This window comes from Dipodomys merriami, unplaced genomic scaffold (genome assembly GCF_024711535.1).
Source record: "Dipodomys merriami isolate MVZ:Mamm:240054 unplaced genomic scaffold, mDipMer1.0.p SCAF_1091, whole genome shotgun sequence".
Taxonomy (NCBI): Eukaryota; Metazoa; Chordata; class Mammalia; order Rodentia; family Heteromyidae; genus Dipodomys; species Dipodomys merriami.
This window is the reverse complement of record NW_027202373.1, coordinates 97,484-120,425: the sequence shown is the minus strand read 5'-3', so window position 1 is coordinate 120,425 and position 22,942 is coordinate 97,484. Positions and strand designations below refer to the sequence as shown.

Here is a 22,942-nt window from a genome sequence, read left to right as displayed (position 1 = left end):
AGCACACACACACAGTTGTCTGGGTTCAAGCCAATGGCAGCTCAGTTCTCTTGAGACAGCACAAGAGACTTCCTATTCATCTGCAAGTTCGGCTGGGACCATCTAAAGCAATGTACCTAAGACAACCACGCATGCACTGTCTTGACAGGCTTGTACTTCCCAGGCTCTAGATTCTATCAAGCCTCCTGCAGCTGAAACGTGGACCAGAACAGATGAGGGAAAGCCTGGTGCTGGACAATGAGTGCTCAGGGGCCAGCCGGGCCCGGGGAAGGCGATGTCCTGCTGCCAGATGGCTGACGCCAACATTCCACATTACATACCCATTCCTTAGGCATTAGAGGCTTAGTAACCCCCAACCCCACATTAAAGCCAAATGCCCTGGGGAGAGAAGCCTATGGGCTTCCCTGACCCGAGGCCAGTAGGAAGAGGCCCTGACGGTGCCCCCAGCAGGAAAGGTAACCCCTGGGAGTGTGGGAGAGATGCCAGGGCTAGGCCCAGCCCCCAAAACCTGTGTACACCTGAGCCTGGATCCCTGTCCTGTAGTACACCTGAGCCTGGATCCCTGTCCTGTAGTACACCTGAGCCTGGATCCCTGTCCTGTAGTACACCTGAGCCTGGATCCCTGTCCTGTAGTACACCTGAGCCTGGATCCCTGTCCTGTAGTACACCTGAGCCTGGATCCCTGTCCTGTAGTACACCTGAGCCTGGATCCCTGTCCTGTAGTACACCTGAGCCTGGATCCCTGTCCTGTAGTACACCTGAACCTGGATCCCGGTCCTGTAGTACACCTGAGCCTGGATCCCTGTCTTGTAGTACACCTGAGCCTGGATCCCTGTCCCGAGTTCTAAGGGTCACCACCTGGTTGTGACCCTCAAACAAAGTCAAACACCCTCGGGACTCAGAACCACGTAAGGCTCAATTTCAGGCACTCTCGGACTACGGGGGAAGCCTGCAGGGTAACAAGAGAACCCGAGTTCCTGGCTCAGACATGGCAGAGTAACAGACATAGATTCGACATAGCTCACTTTGGGGTGCTGTCCTGTGAAGGGTCTGCAGTGTGGGAGACCCCACAGACAGAACAGAGACCAGTTGCCCATACCAGGGCCACTCCTTCCCTGAGACCCCCAGCTCCCATGGGGGGGGGCAGGCGGCAAGGGACAGGCACAGGAGAGGAGGAGAGCCCCTCAGCTCTGCCAGTCATCCTGGGCCATAAGAAATGCCCCCTACAGACAGGAGTGTCCAGGTGTGCAAAGCAATGGAGTATACCCAGAGCTACTACAAGTCATGTTGCACAGAAACAGAGCTCAGCTGCATAGAACACATGACCAGGAGAAAGTCTGTAGGACCAGTCAGCACTTCAAGTAAAGCGCACAACTGCCTCCAGTTAACAGGCTCACTTCAGAGACTGAATGACGTACTCAGATTATTCCAGATTTTGTTTTTATTGTGAGTCTATCTCTGGGTGCCCAGAGCAAGGCAACCTCCTCTCTTCCAGCTCATCCACCCACCATAGCTACTGACACATGACAAAACTCGGCCCCTGATGGGTCACACAGGAGTGGCCCTCCCCTCCCCTGCTGAAGGCCAAGGCTGCTGACCCCTGGTGTCCTCCCACATAGTTCCTATAGCGCAACCGTCCGCAGATACCATGTAACACACGCACTCCCCATCTGCCTGTCCACGATCTCCTGATCCACACGTGTCCCATCAAAAGCTACATCGGCCATGCGGCCTTGGAGTGGCTTTCTGAACTGGCCCTCACCTGGGTCCCCACCTCCTCCGGGAGGCTCCCCACCACATCTGTCTCCCTCCACTGCCCACCTGTTCACACCAGGACCAGGCACTGTTGTCTCCTCTGCACATGGGAAACCCTTCATACAGACTCAGACCTCTGTTCCGCAGACCAGGAGCAGACCTGCTTTCCCTGAGTCCTCAAGTTAGTTTGATTCCTAACAAATGTGCATCCACAGAAAGCCCCTGGGGGCTGGGAAGTAGCTCAGTGGTAGAGTGCATGCCTTGCATGCATGAGGCCCTGGGTTCAATTCCTCAGCACCACATAAGCAGAAAAGGCCAGAAATGGCACTGTGGCTCACATGGTAGTGCACTAGCCTTGAGCTGAAGAGCTGGGGGACAGCGCCCAGGCCCAGAGTTCAGGCCCCACGACCGACAAAAAAAGAAAAGAAAAGAAAAGAAAAGAAAGCCTCTGGGACCTGTGACTGGCCCCCATACTCGGGGATCTCACAGCTCTGGGCTGTAGATCAGCCTTGGTCTCTACCCAGAACTCAGTATTTCAGGGCTGTGGCAGATACAAAAATACACAGCCAGTGTGTAGGCCAGATGGAAGGGAAAAAAGCACCACCTCAAATAATTATAGCCAGTCCCTTAGGAGCCAGGATACTAAGCCATTCTCAGGATCACTGTTGGTCCCACACATACATGCATACTTTTGGATGATCAACACAAACAGGTTCCTAAAGCTGGCGTGGCCCAAAGTACACCATCGATCAGATATGGTGTTATTTTCAAATGGGATTTTGGTTGGAAAGGTTGTATTTCAAAAGTGGTTTCATTTGTAGGTCCAACACCCACACACAGACCTCACACCACCCCATGAGGGGACACTCACAAGGATCTAGAGGCAAACCTGCATGGCCAAGCCACAGACAGGAAAGTGTCTCAATGGGGAGCAGAGGAGAGGGCAGGAAACCATTGGAATGCTCCTGAAAATCCACAAGGCAGCCCCTTCATAAGCCACTCACCAGAGCGTGGTGTGTGTGTGTGTGTGTGTGTGTGTGTGTGTGTGTGTGTGTTTGTGTGTGTGTGTGTGGCCGTGCCACTCACCAGAGCGTGTGTGTGTGTGTGTGTGTGTGTGTGTGTGTGGACGGCTGTGCCACTCACCAGAGCGTGTGTGTGTGTGTGTGGACGGCTGTGCCACTCACCAGAGCGCACACGTGTGTGTGTGTGTGTGTGTGTGTGTGTGTGTGTGTGTGTGTGTGGATGGCTGTGCCACTCACCAGAGCGTGTGTGTGTGTGTGTGTATGTGTGTGCGTGTGAGGATGGCCGTGCCACTCACCAGTGTGTGTGTGTGTGTGGACGGCCGTGCCACTCACCAGAGTGCTTGTGTGTGTGTGAGGATGGCTGTGCCACTCACCAGAGCGCGCGCGCGTGTGTGTGTGTGAGGATGGCTGTGCCACTCACCAGAGCGTGTGTGTGTGTGTGTGTGTGTGTGTGTGTGTGTGTGTGGGTGAGGATGGCCATGCCACTCACCAGAGCGTGTGTGTGTGTGTGTGTGTGTGTGTGAGGATGGCTGTGCCACTCACCAGAGCGTGTGTGTGTGTGTGTGTGTGTGTGTGTGTGTGTGTGTGTGAGGACGGCCGTGCCACTCACCAGAGCGCGTGTGTGTGTGGGTGAGGATGGCTGTGCCACTCACCAGAGCGCGTGTGTGAGTGTGTGTGGGTGGGTGGGTGAGGATGGCCGTGCCACTCACCAGAGCGTGTGTGTGTGTGTGTGTGTGTGTGAGGATGGCTGTGCCACTCACCAGAGCGCGCGTGTGAGTGTGTGTGTGTGTGTGCACGCGTGTGTGTGCGAGGACGGCCGTGCCACTCACCAGAGCGCGCGTGCAGGTCAGGGCTGCTGTGTCTGCTCATCAGCTCATACTGGAAGCCTGTGATCCTTCTGCTAATGTCCTGCGGGCGCGTAGCCTCCACGAACAGGCCGCCCTGCTGCAGCCCGAAACACCGCACCTGGCCAGCCTCGCTGGCCCCGTCCTGCACCAGCAGTCTCAGCTCTCCAGTTTTTTCCAAGTAAATATTGGCGCCTGAGGAGTCCCTGAAGGGCTTGATGCACACCGTGAGGTGTCTGGATGGCAAGAAGGTGTTGGGCCGCAGGTTGACGATGAGGGCCCCGGTCGGGTACATCCACTCCACAGAGCCAGCCGAGCAGCGCAGATACACCTGCTCCACATCCTTGCTGTGCGCCTCGTGGGTCAGCCCACTGTGGGAAAAGGGGACAGCGTAAGCTCAAGCCCTCGCGTCGAGGCTCCTGACATCCTGTATGGAGCCTTCCCCAGGGGAGGACCGAGAGGGAAATGCCCACAAGAACCATTCACACTTGCCTGCCACCTGCCTCAGGTGCTCAGGCCCCAAGCCAAGATGGAGACAGCAGCATGGTGCTGCTCATTGCTATATGGCCTCTCCCACTCAGTCCCTTCCAATGAATCTGCTCCAAGAGTCAAGGTCAGCAAATCACCCAAAAGAGCAGAACAGCAGAACGATGATACAGATTCCCAGGATGGTCAAGAAAAACAAAGGCTTGGATTCTTGTTACTGACGCTCTATGTTATGGGTACTATGCATTATGGCTGCTATAGGAGGTGACCAGTAGCAATGACACTGCTCCACAGAACGGCTTCTACACCAGCTGGGAGGGCAGAGGATTATTCATAACATCCTCAAGGTGATAATTTGACCATTTTTCATTCATTTCTAAGCTGTAAGTCCTTGCATTGCCAATCATAATATTTAAATAAGCTCAAATGTCATTAAGACAAGATCCACTATGAGAACAAAGGAAATGTCCTCCCTTAGGTGGGGACAGGGAGAATTTCCAGGACAAAAGGAAGGAAGATCTTCAGACGGAAATTTCTAAAGTAACAAGGTGATTCTACTCTTAAATAGACAAAAGCAGATGCACTATTCTACACCCTCTGTGAGGCAGGTCCTAAAAAGGACAGGTCTGTTTTCAAGAAATTGAAATGACCAAAAACGCTGAAGTTTCCTCTGCCCAAAAGTTAATGCAAATATCAGACTGTGGATAACAGTTACGTCATAACCACAAGTGGGACTACATTGAAACCAGTGACTTCAGCTAAGAGTTTATCCCATGAAATTTGGTTCTGAGCAGATCTCAGACAGGTTCACCCACATTCTTAGGATTTTTATGTGAAATAAATAAGGCTAAATCCAGAGCCCAGCCTGAGTGAGATCCCAGAAACCCATTCTACTTGGGAGAAAATGCACAACATATGGTATGCATTTACTGCTAGTGACTCAGCCAGGCCCCTAAATCTCACTTTTAATACAAGAACGGCTGCAAGCTGGGGCTGCAAGTTACCTCGCAGACCACATCAGAAGGAAGCCTGGAGGAAGAACTCCCTCCTGACCTTCTCTCCTCACCCCCACAAGGCCCTGGGTCATGAGCAGCAACTTGGCTACTCGGGCCACACATACAGAGCAAGCTTACTAATTACAGTCAATAAAACTCACACAAACTCATCTGACACCTATGTTCGGATGGGTGCGATTATAGTGCTATGTGAAAATTAGACTAAATGTTGAGTGGCTGACACACACGGCTATAATCAGCCCTGTCCTTTTGCAGCCAAAGCAAACCTAATTGTTGTGCTCCTCCTCCTACCTCCAACATCAAGGGACAGCTAACACCCAGCCTAAGCCCAGACTCAACTCTCCCAAATAAGGCCACCAGCCACAGGCCTCTCCTCCCTGTCAGAGGTCCTGAGGATAGAGAGGAAGAGGACACTACATCAGAGGCTCTACACACTTTTGAGGGCATCCGTGACCTGTACAATGAAGGAGAAGCAGAAAAGCCCAGTCTCCCCCCATATCCAGTCCAACGGACCCTGGGGACAAGGAACTTAGCCTGAGGGCTGCTGTCCCAATAGCCACATGAGCCTACAGCCACGTGCATCACCTGGGATGTCCACCAGGCTCCGTTTATGCAGGAGGAACAAAAGAAGGGACACTCACAAGAACAGAGGCCTGTTACCTAACTTACACTTGCATCTAGAAAGGGCCTGTGCCCGTCCCAGCACCAGTGGTTGTTCCTCTTCCATCAGAATTGACTTAGATATTTGGCTGGAGAGCTTTGCGCGTTAAGTCCAATAGCACGTGATGCACATGACCTATTCTGACAAACAACCCCTGGGAACTGACGGATCGTTGACAAATGGTCCACGCTGGTTCCCTGCAGCACCTACTGCTCCCAAATCTCTTGACCCAGATATATCTAGAATCACAGAAGACCGGAAAAAAATGTCTGTTACAGTTGCTACAACTGCAAAAGGGAATACAACTTTAACAGTTGTGTGCAAGAAGATTTTACCATCTTTTATGAGGTGCAGGTGATGTGCTAACTACCCCCAAATAAGGTAACTGCATTCCGCTGTTGATAAAATTATAGACAAAACTCATTCTAGTCCACTTTATAAAACTGACAATGCAGATTTGATTGTGGATTAAGCTAAATGAATGCTGCTTTTGCATGCATGTATGTACACACAGGTGTGCATATACAAGGGATGAAACATGCCCTGGCACACACCAGACAAACACTATACAACTCAGCTATATCCCAGCCCAAGGTACTTCTTTAAAGTTAGCCAGGATGGTCCGGATCCAGGTGGACACACACGTTGGTGCTGCATGAGGAAGTGGTACGGTGGTGGTGGACTCACACCCATCCCCAGCCCAGCAGCCCCAGTCACCAGCACAAGACGAAGGCCAGAAAGGCTTTCTGTCAAGGGTGAAACCAAAAGGTTCTGCTGATAAGGTTTGCCACCCCAGTCCCCACCTAGCCGGAGAGAGCCAATGTGTGACCACACCTACTGTGCTCTTGCTGATAGAGTGGAAAGTCCATAGTCCACCTTTATGGCCACCAACTAATAAAGATTGGGGCACTGAACCTGTTCCCTAGGCCAAGATTTCAAAATCTCACACCTGATTTCTTGGAAACACCCAGAAGCATCCACACATCTGATGTGAGTGGCCAAAGACATACGGAGCACCTCCCTTCCTAACAGAGGCCAGAATCCACCAGCATTTTGAGGTTCGCTCCACCCTGTGTTGGCTTCGGGAACAGATCATAAAAAGTCATAAACACCATGGAGCTGGCAAGCTCACCAGCTCACTCCTCAGTAAGTCAGCTGATGTGTGAAATATTCTGATAAGTGGGTTTGTGACTTCAAGACAAGGGAGCCTTATTTATGCCCTCACTCGTGCCCAAAGCTCCCAGGTCCACTGCAGTTGCCCTCTGCCAAGCTCTGGGTTTGTAAGAGAGCAGGAGCGTGGTGACAGTGATGGGGAAAATCCAGGTAGACTGGATGCAGGCTGCACAGGTCCTGGGCTGGGACGTGGGACAAACTCCTGGAAGGTAGCCTCCAGTCACACAGGCTTCTGACAGCACAGAAAGGAGGTCAGCTCTTGCAGGAACCTCTGGCTCACAGGACAAGGATTAGATTTCTGTTTCTGATTCACTAGGGCAGGGCACTCCAAGGCCCTGGGATGGGGTGCACTGGTTCACCAGCAGAGGCTGTGAGAAGGCAGCTAACTGCCATTAGGGGAAGGGCAGTCCCCAAACAGAACTGGTATCAGAGGCTGGCAGCCAGCTCTGTGCAGGCACCAGCTCCACCCCTACTCAGAAGCTCAGGCTCTGCCAGGCACGGGGATTTCTGCTGGGGGAGATGGCAGTGTTGTGCTATCTATCAGGAGCCAGGGCTCGATCTCACCGTTCAACCCCAATGGCAGGAGTCTTGGGGAGGAGGGGGGGAGGGAGGGGGATTGTGGTTTTATGGTTTCCTCAGAAACCTGGGTACTGCTGACCTAGAGCCTGGACCTATATCAACTCAATCCCCAGCCTTCTTGGAAAACCAGCTTCACTGAAATCCCCTCTCTCTCCCTCTCTCTCCCTCTCTCTCTGTCTCTCTGTCTCCCTCTCTCTCTGTCTCTCTCTCTCACACACATCTTCCCATCAGACCAGGACCCTGGACTTTAGAGGCACCCTGCCGATACGGTACCCTGAGGGCTGTCCCAAGTGCAGGCGGACCCACACACATCAACACAGGACCCTCAGAAAACCACAGACCTGGCAACTTCCAAGGCACAAAACTAGCTTCACAGCAGGATAGGGCCAGCAGTGCTGGTGTGCTAGGCGTCCATCCTGAGTAACGTAAACAAACTAGAGGGTCCCCCCAAGCACACTTGTGACTTGTGCTCCCTTCCACGCCCACGCCTGTGACTATGTCCTTCCATGTCCATGTGACTGACGTCCATCCACGTCCACGCCTGTGACTGTGTCCATTCATGTCCACGCCTGTGACTGATGTCCATCCACGTTCACACCTGTGACTGATGTCCATCCACGTCCATGTGACTGTGTCCTTCCACGTCCACGCCTGTGACTGTGTCCATCCACGTCCACGCCTGTGACTGTGTCCATCCACGTCCACACCTGTGACTGTGTCCATCCACATCCATGTGACTGTGTCCATCCACGTCTATACCTGTGACTGTGTCCTTCCACGTCCACACCTGTGACTGTGTCCATCCACATCCATGTGACTGTGTCCATCCACGTGCACACCTGTGACTGTGTCCATCCACGTCCACACCTGTGACTGTGTCCATCCACGTGCACACCTGTGACTGTGTCCTTCCATGTCCACACCTGTGACTGTGTCCATCCACGTCTACACCTGTGACTGTGTCCATCCACGTGCACACCTGTGACTGTGTCCTTCCATGTCCACACCTGTGACTGTGTCCATCCACGTCTACACCTGTGACTGTGTCCATCCACGTGCACACCTGTGACTGTGTCCATCCACGTCCACACCTGTGACTGTGTCCATCCACATCCATGTGACTGTGTCCATCCACGTCCACACCTGTGACTGTGTCCATCCACATCCATGTGACTGTGTCCATCCACGTGCACACCTGTGACTGTGTCCATCCACGTCCACACCTGTGACTGTGTCCATCCATGTGCACACCTGTGACTGTGTCCTTCCACGTCCACACCTGTGACTGTGTCCATCCACGTCCACACCTGTGACTGTGTCCATCCATGTGCACACCTGTGACTGTGTCCATCCACGTGCACACCTGTGACTGTGTCCATCCACGTCTACACCTGTGACTGTGTCCTTCCATGTCCACACCTGTGACTGTGTCCTTCCACGTCCACACCTGTGACTGTCCTTCCACGTCCATGTGACTGTGTCCATCCACGTCTACACTTGTGACTGAGTCCTTCCACACCCACACCTGTGACTGTGTCCATCCACGTCTACACCTGTGACTGTGTCCATCCACGTCCACACCTGTGACTGTGTCCATCCACGTCCACGCTGGTGACTGGTGTCCTTCCACAAGTCCTCACAGCCTGCGCGAGGCCGGGCGGGGGCTCGGAGCCGGCGCGTGGCTGCCAAGGGCGGCCTGACCTTCACGGCAGGCGGGGGCTCTCGGCCAGCCGCGCCCTCCGCCCCACGCACGGGCCCGCGAGCCCCGGCCCGGCCCTCCCCAGTCTCGTCAGGCGCGGGCCCGGCTCCTCGCGGCCGCAGCAGCCGGGGCCCCGCCGCGGGCAGCGACCCCGAAGGCCGGCGGAGACTCGCGGGTGGGGAGAGGGGCGCGGGCCGGGCCGGGCCCGCAGCGGGCGGACCCACCCCGCGGACGGCGGCCGGCGCCGGCCCCAGGCGTCCCGGGTCGGGGCGCAGGGGCCGCGGGGCTCTTTTGTTCTGGGGCCGGGGCGGGGAGCGAGGCCCCTGGGCGCCGGCCCCGGCCGTCCGGCCGACCGCCATCCCGCCGCCCCGGCCCCGCCGCCCCGCCGCCCCGCCGCCCGGCCCCGCCGCCCCGCCGCCCCGCCGCCCCGCCGCCCCGGCCCGCCGCCCCGCCGCCCCGCCGCCCCGGCCCCGCCGCCCCGCCGCCCCGCCGCCCCGGCCCCGCCGCCCCGCCGCCCCGGCCCCGCCGCCCCGGCCCCGCCGCCCCGCCCGCCCGGCCCGCCGCCCCGGCCCCCCGCCGCCCCGCCGCCCCGCCGCCCCGGCCCCGCCGCCCCGCCGCCCCGCCGCCCCGGCCCCGCCGCCCGCCGCCCCGCCGCCCCGGCCCCGCCGCCCCGCCGCCCCGGCCCCGCCGCCCCGGCCCCGCCGGCCCGGCCCCCGCCGCCCCGGCCCCGCCGCCGCCGCCCCGGCCCGCCGCCCGCCGCCCCGCCGCCCCGCCGCCCCGGCCCCGCCGGCCCGGCCCCGCCGCCCCGGCCCCCGCCGCCGCCGCCCCGGCCCCGCCGCCCCGGCCCCGCCGCCCCGCCGCCCCGCCGCCCCGCCGCCCCGGCTCCGCCGCCCCGGCCCCGCCGCCCCGCCGCCCCGGCCCCGCCGCCCCGCCGCCCCGCCGCCCCGGCCCCGCCGCCCCGCCGCCCCGGCCCCGCCGCCCCGCCGCCCCGGCCCCGCCGCCCCGCCGCCCCGCCGCCCCGCCGCCCCGGCTCCGCCGCCCCGGCCCCGCCGCCCCGCCGCCCCGGCCCCGCCGCCCCGCCGCCCCCGCCGCCCCGGCCCCGCCGCCCCGCCGCCCCGCCGCCCCGCCGCCCCGCCGCCCCGGCCCCCGCCGCCCCGCCGCCCCGCCGCCCCGGCCCCGCCGCCCCGCCGCCCCGCCGCCCCGCCGCCCCGCCGCCCCGGCCCCGCCGCCCCGGCCCCGCCGCCCCGCCGCCGCGCACGTCACCTCCCCTTCCAGCCGCACCGGTCGCTGGAGTACTGCGCCCCCGCGCCGCGCAGCAGCGCCAGCAGCAGCAGCAGCCGCGGCAGCGGCGGGGACGGGGGCTGGCCGGGGGCGGCGTGGCCCCCGGGCGCCCGCACCGCGCCCCGCATGCTCCGGCGCGTTCAGCCCGCGGCCCGCGGCCGCCGAGCAGTCCCGGACCCGACGGGCGGGCTCCGCTCGCAGGCCGGTCACGTCGCGCACTCCCCGCGGTCCCCGCGCGGCCGCCCGCCCCATCCCCGGCGCCGGAGCCTCAGGAGCCGCCGCGAAAGTGCGACGACCGCCGCCGCCGCCTCAGCCGCTGGAAGCTCTGAGCTGGCGAGTCGCGGGTCCGCGGTCCCCGCTCAGCTGGGAGGCGGGCCCGGGGCGACCGCCCCGCCCCGAGCCGAGCCCCGCCCCCGAGCCGAGCCCCGCCCCCGAGCCGAGCCCCGCCCCCGAGCCGAGCCCCGCCCCCGAGCCGAGCCCCGCCCCTGCAGGCTGCCAGGACCCGGCCCCCGACGGGGCCCCCGCCCCCGAGCTGAGCCCCGCCCCCGAGCTGAGCCCCGCCCCCGAGCTGAGCCACGCCCCCGAGCTGAGCCACGCCCCTGTCGGCTACCAGGGCCCGCCCCCGCGCCGGGCCCCGCCCCCGCCCTGGCGCCTCTCTTAGCCCCGCCCTCTGACCCTGCACCGTCCCCCCGGGGCCCCAGCCTCCGCACCCGCACCCCGAGCTGCCCCGCCCCGTCCCGCCCGGGGCCCAGCCTCCGCACCCGCACCCGAGCTGCCCCGCCCCGTCCCGCCCGGGCCAGCCTCCGCACCCGCACCCGAGCTGCCCCGCTCCGTCCCCGCCCACCAGCCTCCGCACCCGCACCCGAGCTGCCCCGCCCCGTCCCCGCCCACCAGCCTCCGCACCCGCACCCGAGCTGCCGGTCCTGGTCCGGAGTGCCGCCCTGCCCCGGACCCCCGCAGGGCCGACGGCGGACTTGGCACATGGGCTCGCACCCGGGCCCAGTCCCTCGAGGGCCCCGGGCCGGCCGAGGGGAGGGGGAGGGTGGGGAGGGGGAGGAAGGAGGAGGGGAAGGAGAGGTGGGGAGAGGTGGGGAGAGGGAGGAGAGGGAGGAGAGGAGGGGAGGAGGAAGAGAGGGGGAGGGGGGGAGGGGAGGAGAAGGGAGAGGGGGAAGGGTAGGTGGGGAGGGGGAGGGGTGAGGAGGGGAGGGAAGGAGGGGAAAGGGGAGGTGGGGAGGGGGAGGGGGAGTGGTGAGGAGGGGAGGTGGGGAGGGGGAAGGGGAGGTGGGGAGGGGGAGGGGGAGTGGTGAGGAGGGGAGGTGGGGAGGGGAAGGGGAGGTGGGGAGGGGGAGGGGGAGTGGTGAGGAGGGGAGGTGGGGAGGGGGAAGGGGAGGTGGGGAGGGGGAGGGGGAGTGGTGAGGAGGGGAGGGAAGGAGGGGGAAGGGGAGGTGGGGAGGGGGAGTGGGGAGGAGGGGAGGAGGGGAAGGGGAGGTGGGGAGGGGAGTGGGGAGGAGGGGAGGGGAGGAGGGGAAGGGGAGGTGGAGTGAGGAGGGGCGGGGAGGAGGGGAAGGGTAGGTGGGGAGGGGGAGGGGGAGTGGGGAGGAGGGGAGGAGGGGGAAGGGGAGGTGGGGAGGGGGAGGGGCGGGGAGGAGGGGAAGGGTAGGTGGGGAGGGGGAGGGGGAGTGGTGAGGAGGGGAGGGAAGGAGGGGGAAGGGGAGGTGGGGAGGGGGAGTGGTGAGGAGGGGAGGAGGGGGAAGGGGAGGTGGGGAGGGGGAGGGGGAGTGGGGAGGAGGGGGAAGGGGAGGTGGGGAGGGGGAGTGGTGAGGAGGGGAGGGGAGGAGGGGGAAGGGGAGGTGGAGTGAGGAGGGGCGGGGAGGGGAAGGGTAGGTGGGGAGGGGGAGGGGGAGTGGTGAGGAGGGGAGGTGGGGAGGGGGAAGGGGAGGTGGGGAGTGGGAGGGGGAGGTGGAGTGAGGAGGGGCAGGGAGGAGGGGAAGGGTAGGTGGGGAGGGGGAGGGAGAGTGGTGAGGAGGGGAGGTGGGGAGGGGGAGGGAGAGTGGTGAGGAGGGGAGGTGGGGAGGGGGAGGGAGAGTGGTGAGGAGGGGAGGTGGGGAGGGGGAGGGAGAGTGGTGAGGAGGGGAGGTGGGGAGGGGGAGGGAGAGTGGTGAGGAGGGGAGGTGGGGAGGGGGAGGGAGAGTGGTGAGGAGGGGAGGTGGGGAGGGGGAGGGAGAGTGGTGAGGAGGGGAGGTGGGGAGGGGGAGGGAGAGTGGTGAGGAGGGGCGGGGAGGAGGGGCAAGGGGAGGAGGGGCAAGGGGAGGAGGGGCAAGGGGAGGTGGGGAGGAGGGCGGGGCGGGGAGGAGGGGGTTCCTTTCTGCTAGCCTGAGCTCGGGACCCCTACATAGCCCGCGATGAGCCTGCGGTCCCTTTTCCAGGGAGGAGGCATTTCCAGCGCGCAGATGGTTAGGGAGCCTGGTACCGCCTCGGGTGAGACCCGGAGTCGGCTGGGGGCTGATGGCTGTGCCCCCGGAGCTGGGAGAGGGATGACAGCATGCACCTCTGGGCCCCTGTGGGATGCTGAGGGGGAAAGCGGGAGCCCCAAGGACACCACTCCATCACCTGGAACTGACCAGGCCAGCCTGCCAGTGGAAAGCGCTGGAGCTGGGCTCCTGCCTGGAACACACGGTGACACCGCCCGGGTCCAGCCAGGTTTGAAGCTCCAGGCTCTCTCCAGGGAGCCACTCCCCCCCAGCCCACCTCCCCCCCACCTTGGCACTAGACCAGCCCTCCACCGGGTAGGGGTGTGAAAGAGAGCCTAGGGGAGCCACTGGGCCACCGAAGAAAAATACCTGCTGGTTGCACATTTGCAGCCACTCTGTCAGCAGTGTCTGTTACCCAGGGCCGTCTGGGTGCGCTGTTTTCATGCAGATCAGCCAGCTCATCAGAGACGGCTGGTCACAGTCCCAGGATGGGGCTCTGTGATTTGGTGGGGTACTCAGTGGGCTGTCCTTATCCTGAGACGATGGATGGATAGAATACAAGCCTGTGAGCATCTGTGAAAACCATGGAGCACGTAGTACAAGACTGAACCAGAATGTAGACATTGGCCTTGATAGTATTTATTGTCAGACCTACACAGTAATGCAGCATGATAATCACAGGACACCTGGTGTGGAAGGCAAAGGTAGGTATTGATGAGTTCTCTCTACCATTTGCTCCGTTTTTCTGTAACATAAAAATATACTAATTTTTTTAAAACAAAAAATAATCTGGATAAGAACAAATGCTTGCCTGGGAACAGTTCTTGGAAGAATCTTATGGGGCACTGGGAGGGAAGCCCTGCGTCCAGGACATAGGATCCTCCTATAGGGTCCCTAAAGCAAGAATTTCCAGATTCCATCTTGCTGAGCCTTTAGCAGCATGGGGTGGGACAGCAGCAGAACTGGTTCTCGGACCCGGCCCTGGGATCCTGCACCCTCTGGCTCCTGGGAAGGCTGCACATCCTGATACTTCTGGTCCAGCAAAGCCCTTGGCCAAGGAGATGTTCCCACAGATGGGGCTCATGGCCAGTGATGTCAGGCTCCTGGAGAAGAAGGATAAGGTGGGTCTGAGGGTGCCCACCAGCCACTGTCCCCTTCAACTCCAGGATCCTGGTGAAATGACCCTGAACCCACATGGGTCTAGCCAGCCCCAGTCTGAGCTCTCCGGAGGTCCCTGTGGGAAGTTGCTTGAGAATGGAGTCTAAGGATAGCTGAGAAGCCAATTCCCAAGCAGCGTTCCACAGGCTAACCCTGGGAAGGAGTCCCATCGTACCTCTCACCCCACTGTGGGAAACATGAGTTCACAGTGATCCTCACGACATTGGCAAAGGGTTGGTGTTCCTTCTCCACCATGGCCCATCAGAATGCTGTGGCTGGGTGGCAGAATGGAAGAGTTCCATTCTCTCTATCAGGGAATCTGGGGGCAGGATCAGGAACTTTCCCGTCTAGTGATTATCTTGCCGGAGTCCCATAACCAGGCTCAGTGGTGTTAACAGCAGATCCCCACACTCATCCCAAGTGTGTCCTCGCTACCACAGAGGAGGCCCATGTGAGTCTGAGTTGAGGCATGGCTCAGAATGGCCACAGGGCTTTGAGTCAAGTGGGCACTGGATCCTGCATTTGTGCCCTTCTCCATGTTGCCTGAGTCACTTGCCACCCACACCAAACCAGTAAAGTCCATGGCCCAAAGCTGGGGCCAGTCCCTCAGCTCCACACCTTCTTCATCCATCCGTTCACTCAACACCTCCTGGACAGAGATCTGCAGCATTTCCCCATAGGGCTCTGGGTGGACAGTTACTGCTCACCCCTACACTCATGCTGCTGGCTCTCTGCACGTCTGACAGCCCTATCTAGCGTCTAGCTGCATGTCAAGCTATTACCTCCATGAACAGATTCACCTGCCACAGTTAGTCCCCTCCTGAAGAGGGTAGGATAATTCCCGCTGCATACCCTGACCTGTGCCCGGCCAAGTCCAAGACAGAGATGTCAAGACATGAACTTCCACATTTAGGGATCAGAGTGGCATCTTCAAGCTGTGGGGGAGGGGGAGGGAAGGGTGTGGGTATGTGTGCCTGCCTGTCTGTCTGTCTGATCTGTATGTGTGTCTGAACTGCAGGCTGGCACATTTCAGGGGGGCTAAGCCTAGGGAAATAAACCTCTTGAAGACTTTCTGTATACTAAGGTACACATAAGCCCTGTGGGCGGTGGGCGGTAGGGCTCAGATGTCTGGATCCCACAGGCTGTGGGGTTGGGGGTCTATTTCTAAACTTCAGCTACCTACAGAAGAGCAGCTCTCAATTCCCAAGTGATACGGAATTCTCCATATCGAGGTACTACACCTTATTCTCAGATGGGAGCTAGTAATTGGAGATCTCTCAAAGTTCCATCCGGCTATTTCTCCACACTCATGGGTGCTCACATGTCCCCCAACAGCAATGAGACCTTGATTCACAGGCACAGCCCAACAGATGGCAAGTGCTTGTAGGTTCTGTTGTCTTGAGGCTTGGAAGGTATACTGACGGCTCTTCTGTCATCCAAAGTGGCAGTCATCTGAAGCTGCTCACTGAGCATCAATCACTGTGCTCCCTTAGGCTTGTCCACAAAAATGCGGAGTTTCTCCCAAATGAGGACAGTAGTTTCCTTCTTCGCATTTTTAAACCATGAGAAGGCCTGCCGGCCGCGGCTCTTGCTTTCCCTTGGCATCCGTGTGAGGACACCCATCCTACTGTCTTGCTCAGCCCTGACCCCCAGTCCTCTGTCACTCCAGTGGTCCCCTTCCAGGCCACTTGTTGACCTTCTCACAGGGACGTGTTTATCAGGACCGTGGTCAGATGATGCACCCAGAGCCAACGCTTGTAATTTAACATTTAGCAACTACAGTAACGTGTAATTATGACATGAAACAGCTCATGGAAGCCCAGCCAGCTTCAACCCAGTAACCTTCAATGTGTAATTCTTCACCTAGCTCCTCCCTAACCTCATTTGCCAGCATGTTTTGCTGTCTGAGTCAGAGAAAAGGGGGAGAGAGTTGCAGCTGGAGCAGCTGACCAAAAAGCTCCTCAAGTCATGAGCCTGAGCCTCAGGCCCTGTCATGGCCCCAGATCAGACTTCAGGCCTGCTCTGACCGGCGTGCACCCTTGGAGTGCACACTCTGTGGCGTCTCTGTAGTCTGGGCAGTTCAAGTGGTATTATCCCTGTCATCGCTGTGGTGTGTGGCCGCTGCTTCACCAATCCCACACTTGGCCCCTTCCTCCTCCTGGCCAAGCATCTGCCACAATTAAGGAGGGGTAGCGACGGCAGAAGGTGATAGCACATGTGGAGGCAGCAGCTCGACAGGCAAGTGGACCCTAGATACGGCCTGCCAGGCACACACAGAGGCCGGGACCAGGACCGCATGGAGGAGTGCTCGGCCATCCATGCGCCCAGTCCCTGGGCATCAGGATCACTGTCCTGAACCAGCTGATGACACAATCCAGAGGCCAGTGGTAAAGTTGGAAGCTAGAAAGTTCTGCCCTAGCCAGACATGTAGAGAAGTTGAGCGCTGGGGCTGGAACTGAGGATAAGTTCCCTTCCCAAGGATGCTCATGGGCACCTGGCCCTGGAAAAGCTAAGAATATTGGTAAGCAGAGGAAGGCAGCAAGAAGTGAGCCCAGGGAACAGAGTGGAGTGTGGTGAGGCCGCTGGAAGGCAGAGACAGAGCCGAGGTATTTCCGGCTGGCCTGGCAAGACACCAGGCAGGGGTCCAGCTCTCTCACTGCGGTGGAGGAACACAGCCGACGAGTCCAGAAGGAACGAGCCTCCCACTCTCCTAGGGAACAGGACTGTCTCCTGCCAGATGCCCTAGGTGTGTGCCTGAAATATCAGAACCTTGTACATTCTCATCTCACAGGTAATAAGGGCTGCGGTCGGTGAATTTGCTTGAGTAGACACAGATATTTTCCCCAAGCCACTTAGGGGCTGTGAAGTTTATGACTCTTTGGTCCTAAACACTGGGCAAGAACCGTGTCTACAAGAGTGATGTATCTTGATCTAACAGCGCACGCCACAGACAAGGAGCCACACAGAGATGCCACCATCAGTGTGGGAAAGTGTGTTCTGTGGCTCATGTTCTCAGTGTGGGCACTGGGCCATCTGGGAGTCTCCATCTGCTCTTAATCAGCTGATCAGTGAGAGGGCAGCAGTCCCCAAGGGTTTACAGGGGCATGGGGCCTTATGTCTGGCCTCGGACCATCCCGAACAGGTGCTGGCCCAAGGGGAGGCAGTGACTGTATCTGTATCCTGGAAGCCAGTGCTGCCGGGACCCACCTGGGTCCAGATGGAGGACTGGCGATCACTGCCAGGCAGAAGCCCCTAATTTCCTGCAAGTGTCTAGATACGAGGAAGACTCCTGCCAACCCTAGTCTTTGGTTCTTTTTTTGGGGAGGGGGGGTCCGGTCGTGGGGCCTGAACTCTGGGCCTGGGCGCTGTCCCTCAGCTCTTCAGCTCAAGACTAACGCTCTACCACTTGAGCCACAGCGCCACTTCCGGCTTTTTTCTTTTTGCTTATGTGGTGCTGAGGAATCGAACCCAGGGCCTCAGGCATGCAAGGCAAGCGCTCTACCACTGAGCCACCTTCCCAGCCCCCCTAGTCTTTGGTTCTATGCAGAGGAAGATACCTCCTAGACACAGCAGAGACTATGGGTAGCCGGGGATGTTGGTCTCTGTGCCTAGCACTATCCTGAATAAGGCCACGAGGGTCTCTACAGCTCAGTGCCCTCACTGGACAGAGCCAGAGCCCTCTGGGCCAGTCATTTCAGGGAGCCTGAACCCTGCAACTGAGCAGTCATCTGCCTGGAGCACAGCCAGGAAGCTGCCCATACACAGAGGAGGGCCTTGACGCCACCTCCCTCCTCCATTCTGTGGGTGTGGATCGGCTGAAAGGAACTGGATGGGCGCTCCACAGCAGACAGAGGCAAGCCTGAGCACTGGTGACTCAGGCCAGAGGTGGCAGCTGTAAACACCTTCCACGGAGAACCTGTCAGTGAGGTCTGTCCCCACCCATGTCATCAGCCCATCCGGTCTGTCCTGGGGAAGAGGCCAGCCCAGGCCAGGGCGGCTCAAGGTCTCCCCCACCTGGAGGACTGACAGCAGGCCCGCATCCCTGGGGAAAGAGAGCCAAGAAGAGGGTGCCCTGAGGACAGGCCCTCGATAAGTATGCTGAGACCGGGAGAAGGCAGGCGCCTCGCACCCACTTCCCCAGGGGTCCCCTGGACAGTTTCACCCCAAACCAGAGCACAGAGGACAGGGAGGCTCAGCGTGTCCCCAGCCCCGTAGCCACGTCACCGGTGTGTATGCCGAAGGTCTCGGGGAGGGGAGCTCAGGCTGACCCTCGGGATGGGGCTTCTCCTCAGCCTCCCCCCTCTCTAGAGACAAGGGGACCTCAGGGCAGAGGGCAGGTGATGAGGCCCCTGAGACGTGGCCCTAGAAAAGGCGTCCAAGTCACACCCCAGCTCTCCCCTGCTCTCCCCAAAGCCAGCGCTGTGTCCCACAGAACCTTCTGGAAGCGAGAGCACAAAGACGCCCCTTTGTCTGAGGATCGTGGACTAAGCACTCAGCTCTTAGTTCAGACTCAGGACAGGCACAGGAGAGGCTGCTGCTGAGGTCTGACGCCTGGAATCCTAGCCGCTTGGGAGGGTGGGGTCAGGTGGTGTGGGAGTCCATGAGACCCTCCTCACCTGATGTCTGGGCAAGGTGGCTCACACCCGTCACCCCACAGTGACTGAGACAGGAAGACACCTAAAAAACACAGATCCTGGAAGCAACACCTTATCTCAAAAGTGACCAGTACAAGAAAGGTGTGGGGGCCTGCCTAGCGAGCACAAGGCCCTGAGTTCAAACCCCAGTATTGCAAAAAACAGACAAAATAAAGACAACCAAGCCGAGTCAACGGAGCCATTACAGACCCCAGCCCTCTACTCCTCATACCCACCCAGTGCCCTGTTCCCTCACCAGACTGGGTCCTCCACAGATGTTCTGCCTGGCCCAGGCTAGGCAGGAGCTGGACCCTGGCCAAAGGCCTTCGGGCCTAGACCCCAGTGTTGAGCCTCCCTGCAGCCAGCATTGATGGGCACACACCTGCAGGGCTCCTGGTGGAGACTGGGGAAGGGCAGCATATGCCACAGTGCCACAGGAGGAGGAAAACGATGAGGCCATGCCAGCCAGAACAGAACTACACATTCTGACACCAGTGCTTAACAACCAGTCCGTCTTCCCAAAGACTGACCCGTGGCTTATACGTGATGCAACCTACGGGCCCCTCAATTTTTCTGCAATGGTTAGGCTTTACTGTGTGGCAGGAAACAAAGTTCAAAAGAAGGGGAGATAAAGGAGAAAGACTGATTATCCAGGTTCTGAAGGGAAAGGCAACTCCAGCCGGGGCCCTGCCTACGATCAGGCCTGGGCACTGCTGACAAGTGAGGAGCATGCAGGACCCCAAGAATGCCCACCACTGGGGAGTCGCGTGGGACCTGGTGGGCTGATGAGGTCAGAGAGCAGCTCCAGGGCAAATGGAGGACTCAACTACTGCCCAGCAGCAAGGTGAGATTTCCATTTGTCTGCGGCACTTGGAGCACAGATGCCCTCGGCTCCCAACGTCTCCACTGCCCAGCCATAACCCCAGAGCCCTGGCCCATCACCCCAGGCTGAAGCTAAGCTGCTAGGGCCAGCCATTTCCTCACTACTTGCTGGATGGAGTCTCTTTATCCTCAGCCTGTCAAGCTCCCCCCCCCCCCCCCGCCCACATCCTGTATACCTGTTGAGTCTGGTACTCTCCCTCCTGCTCAAGAAAACAAGTAGAGATATTAGGATTTGAGTCTGGAGCTTTATCTGAAATGTTTTTTTTTTTCCCCAGCTGTGGAGCTTGAACTCTGGGCCTGGGCGCTGTCCCTCAGCTCTTCAGCTCAAGGCTAGTGCTCTACCACTTGAGCCACAGCGCCAGTTCTGGTTTTCTGGTGGCTTATTGGAGATAAGAGTCTCACAGAGTTTCCTGCGCAGGCTGGCTTTGAACCATGATCCTCAGATATCAGCCTCCTGAGTAGCTATGATTACAGGCCTGAGCCACCAGCGCCCAGCTTATCTGAAATGTTTTGGAGTATACTTCCTAACTAGAAACAGGAATATGCCTATCAATAACAGGGGAGGACAGTCCTTCTGGAGGTGTGGGGAGAAAGGAGGCTTTTCCTATGACTTCCCAGCTGGCCCTGTGGCTGGTGTCTTCTTGGGCCTCCCTGTGCTGCACTCACGGGGCCTGTTTAGGGTTCCTATGGGGTTTGGTCCACAGGATTCTCATTCACCTTCGACTTACAGAGTGCTCTCTGTGGAGCACCAGTGGGCTTCATGCTGGTACTGGTTCATGGGGCAGGATCTGGACTCCAAACTCAGTTTCAAAAAGCACATTGCAAAGTTGGAGGATGGATGGCATGGTTTCACGAGCCAGGGTCCAGGTCTGACCCAGGGGTACAGAGCCCAGCAAGGTGCTGGCTGGCAGCACAGTGGAGGAAGGAGAGAACAGTGCCAACAGAAAGCCTCCCCGTTGTGCCCTTACAAACTTAGTTTTTTGTTATTATAAAGGTGAGGTGCAGAGGGGGTTACAGTTCCATTAGTCAGGTAGTGAGTAACTTTCTTTTTGTACAATGTCATCCCTTCCTTCTCTCTCCCAGTTTTTCCCTCCTGTTCCTACCCTCAAGTTGTACAGGTCATTTCCCAGTGTCTAGTGAGTACCACTGCTGCCTTTGTTCAGCCTCTGTCCCATCATTTCTGTGCCGTCCCAATGAACAAACATGACAAAAAGAAAAGAAAGGAAATACAGCAACAAAGAAAGAAACCCTGTCTTCATTTCCTGGAGGTCATTTTGACAAATATTTTTTTATATGCTCAGAGGCATACAGGCATTGAGTCTTTGTGATCCTCTCCTAAGAGTATCCTCCTTCGGTCTCACTGTGTGAGTGCCTGAAGTCCTGTATAATTTATTATGCCCTCCATAGCTTCCACATATGAGAGCAAACATGTGCCGTCTGTCTCTCAGAGCTTGGCTTGCCCCACTTACCATGAGGTCCATCCATTTCCCGGCAAATGACGTACTTTCTAATGGAGGTGTAAAATCCCACTGTGTAGAGGTACCACATTTACAGGAAGTCCTCTTGTGGGTACTTGGGAATGTTGTCTGTCCTCACTTCCTTGAATCAAGTGAGGGTGGGCAGGGCGGCTGCCATCTCCTAGTGACTAGCATCTAAATGTCCACAGGTCATTTTCCTGGCCACCTTCCAGGCCTGCACATCTCATCGTCCCCTTCCAGATTCTGGGGCCCCATGGACCCTACACCATCAGTTTAGCCAGTGAACTGGGAGCCTAAAGGCCAAACTATCCTCAGGAAGGTGGTCAAGCGGTGCGGATCAATGGACGGTCTGTCTCACCCCGCCTCTGGGGACTCTTCACTTTTTCTACCAGAAGGCTTTGGAGCTGTATCCCCGTGTCCGTCCCCCCCCCCCTCCCCTAGAGGGTGTGTCCTGGTCCCTGGGGCCCAGCAAGGCCTTATCAGCCTCAGCTCAGCCCCCAGGGTGATGTCCATGAGGAAGCTGTGCTGCTGGTCTCACCTGGCCCTGGGGCCCTGAGTCTCTCCCCGTGCTTGGGCCCCACGGCAGTATTCTCTCTGAGGAAGTGCCCTAGTCTGACCTGGGAGGTTCTGTGCTCACAGCCCACCCGAGGGAAAGGCCAGCCCTGGCCTTCCTGCCTCGGAGGGCAGGGAAGGAGCCACTGGGCAAACCAGCATGGCAGCACGTGATGCCACGTAGAAGCCTGTGCAGGCAGGTACTGGTGTGCTCGAGGGCCAGGCGGTGGGAGGAAGGACTGGTTATGGGCCTGGTTCCAGGCCGACGGTACGCCAGTACTCTAGCACCCGAGTTAACTTTGTGCCAGGGAAGAGTAGTTGCCAGGGTCTGATCCTTTCCCAGAAATGTCCAGCTCAGAGAGCCCTGGGCAGGACTGCATGACAGCACTTGTGAGAGGGGAGGGCTACCAGAGCCCTCCCTGGGGTGACACGTCGTGGCCCTTGTCATGGGGCTAAAGACCGTCAAGGTGAGAGCTCTGTGGGGCTGTTTTCCCCACACATTGCCAACTGTGTGGGTTTTACTCAGCATTTGTTCCCTATTTTCTCTACTTGTGCACACATAATTTCCACACATCATAAGCAACTCTGGTCAGTTCCCGTTTTAAGATCTGGTTTTAGGCAAACTTTAGCAAAGCTTTCCTCCTGAAAAGGGCTAGCTGGGAACGATGCCTCTTCTGTGTGAAGAGGGCCCTGCTGGTCTCCTCAACACGGCTACTGTGGAAGGGACTTCAGCCTGTTTCATACCCGTGGCAGGCTCAGGTTTCGGGAAGCTCTTTCCTTCAGCTAAACCTCATGTGTTTCCTGTACTTCCAAAATGGTCCAAGCAGGAAGTACTAAACCTCAGAAGGCAAAAATAGCTGAGATTTTCCCAACCTCTGTGGTTCCAAGATACAGATCCACCCTGTGGACAAATGCCTCCATTGTGGGTTTACTGTGTCTTGTCATTTTAAATCTGACCTAAGCCCGCTTCATGCCCCAAAGAACTACGTTAGACTTTTCTTAGCTGGGCCAAGCAAGAGGCTCCAGTCTTCAGCCGACCTCACTCAAGTGACAACCTCCAGCAACAAGACCTGGCTAGATAGAAGGTGTGAAGCCAGTTTCTAGTAGGCCTCACACACCTAGGCCCAAGCCCCATGCAACCAGAGAGGCTGGTGAGGAGGGATGCCATGGACTCTCTGTGACCACAGTATGGAGGAGAAGCAGGTTCCAAGAGAACCCTGCCTGGCCTTCCGATGCAGAGACCTGACCGC

The 22,942-nt window shown here is 58.7% G+C and overlaps 1 protein-coding gene across 5 annotated transcripts in view; it reads right to left on the bottom strand.

Moving 5' to 3' along the window:
- The window catches only part of LOC138815410 (meteorin-like protein), a 38,784-nt gene that overhangs the window by 5,610 nt on the left and 10,232 nt on the right, over nucleotides 1–22,942 (bottom strand). Inside the window, exons 1-3 of one of the 5 annotated variants that reach the window (XM_070004821.1) lie at nucleotides 7,879–9,365; nucleotides 5,794–6,024; nucleotides 3,608–3,993 (exon numbers count right to left, since the gene is read on the bottom strand). In XM_070004821.1, the coding sequence (XP_069860922.1) occupies nucleotides 3,608–3,993; nucleotides 5,794–5,801 (394 nt within the window). In that variant the 5' untranslated portion in view covers nucleotides 5,802–6,024; nucleotides 7,879–9,365. The other 4 variants (XM_070004803.1, XM_070004794.1, XM_070004812.1 and 1 more) reach the window with 4 other exon arrangements.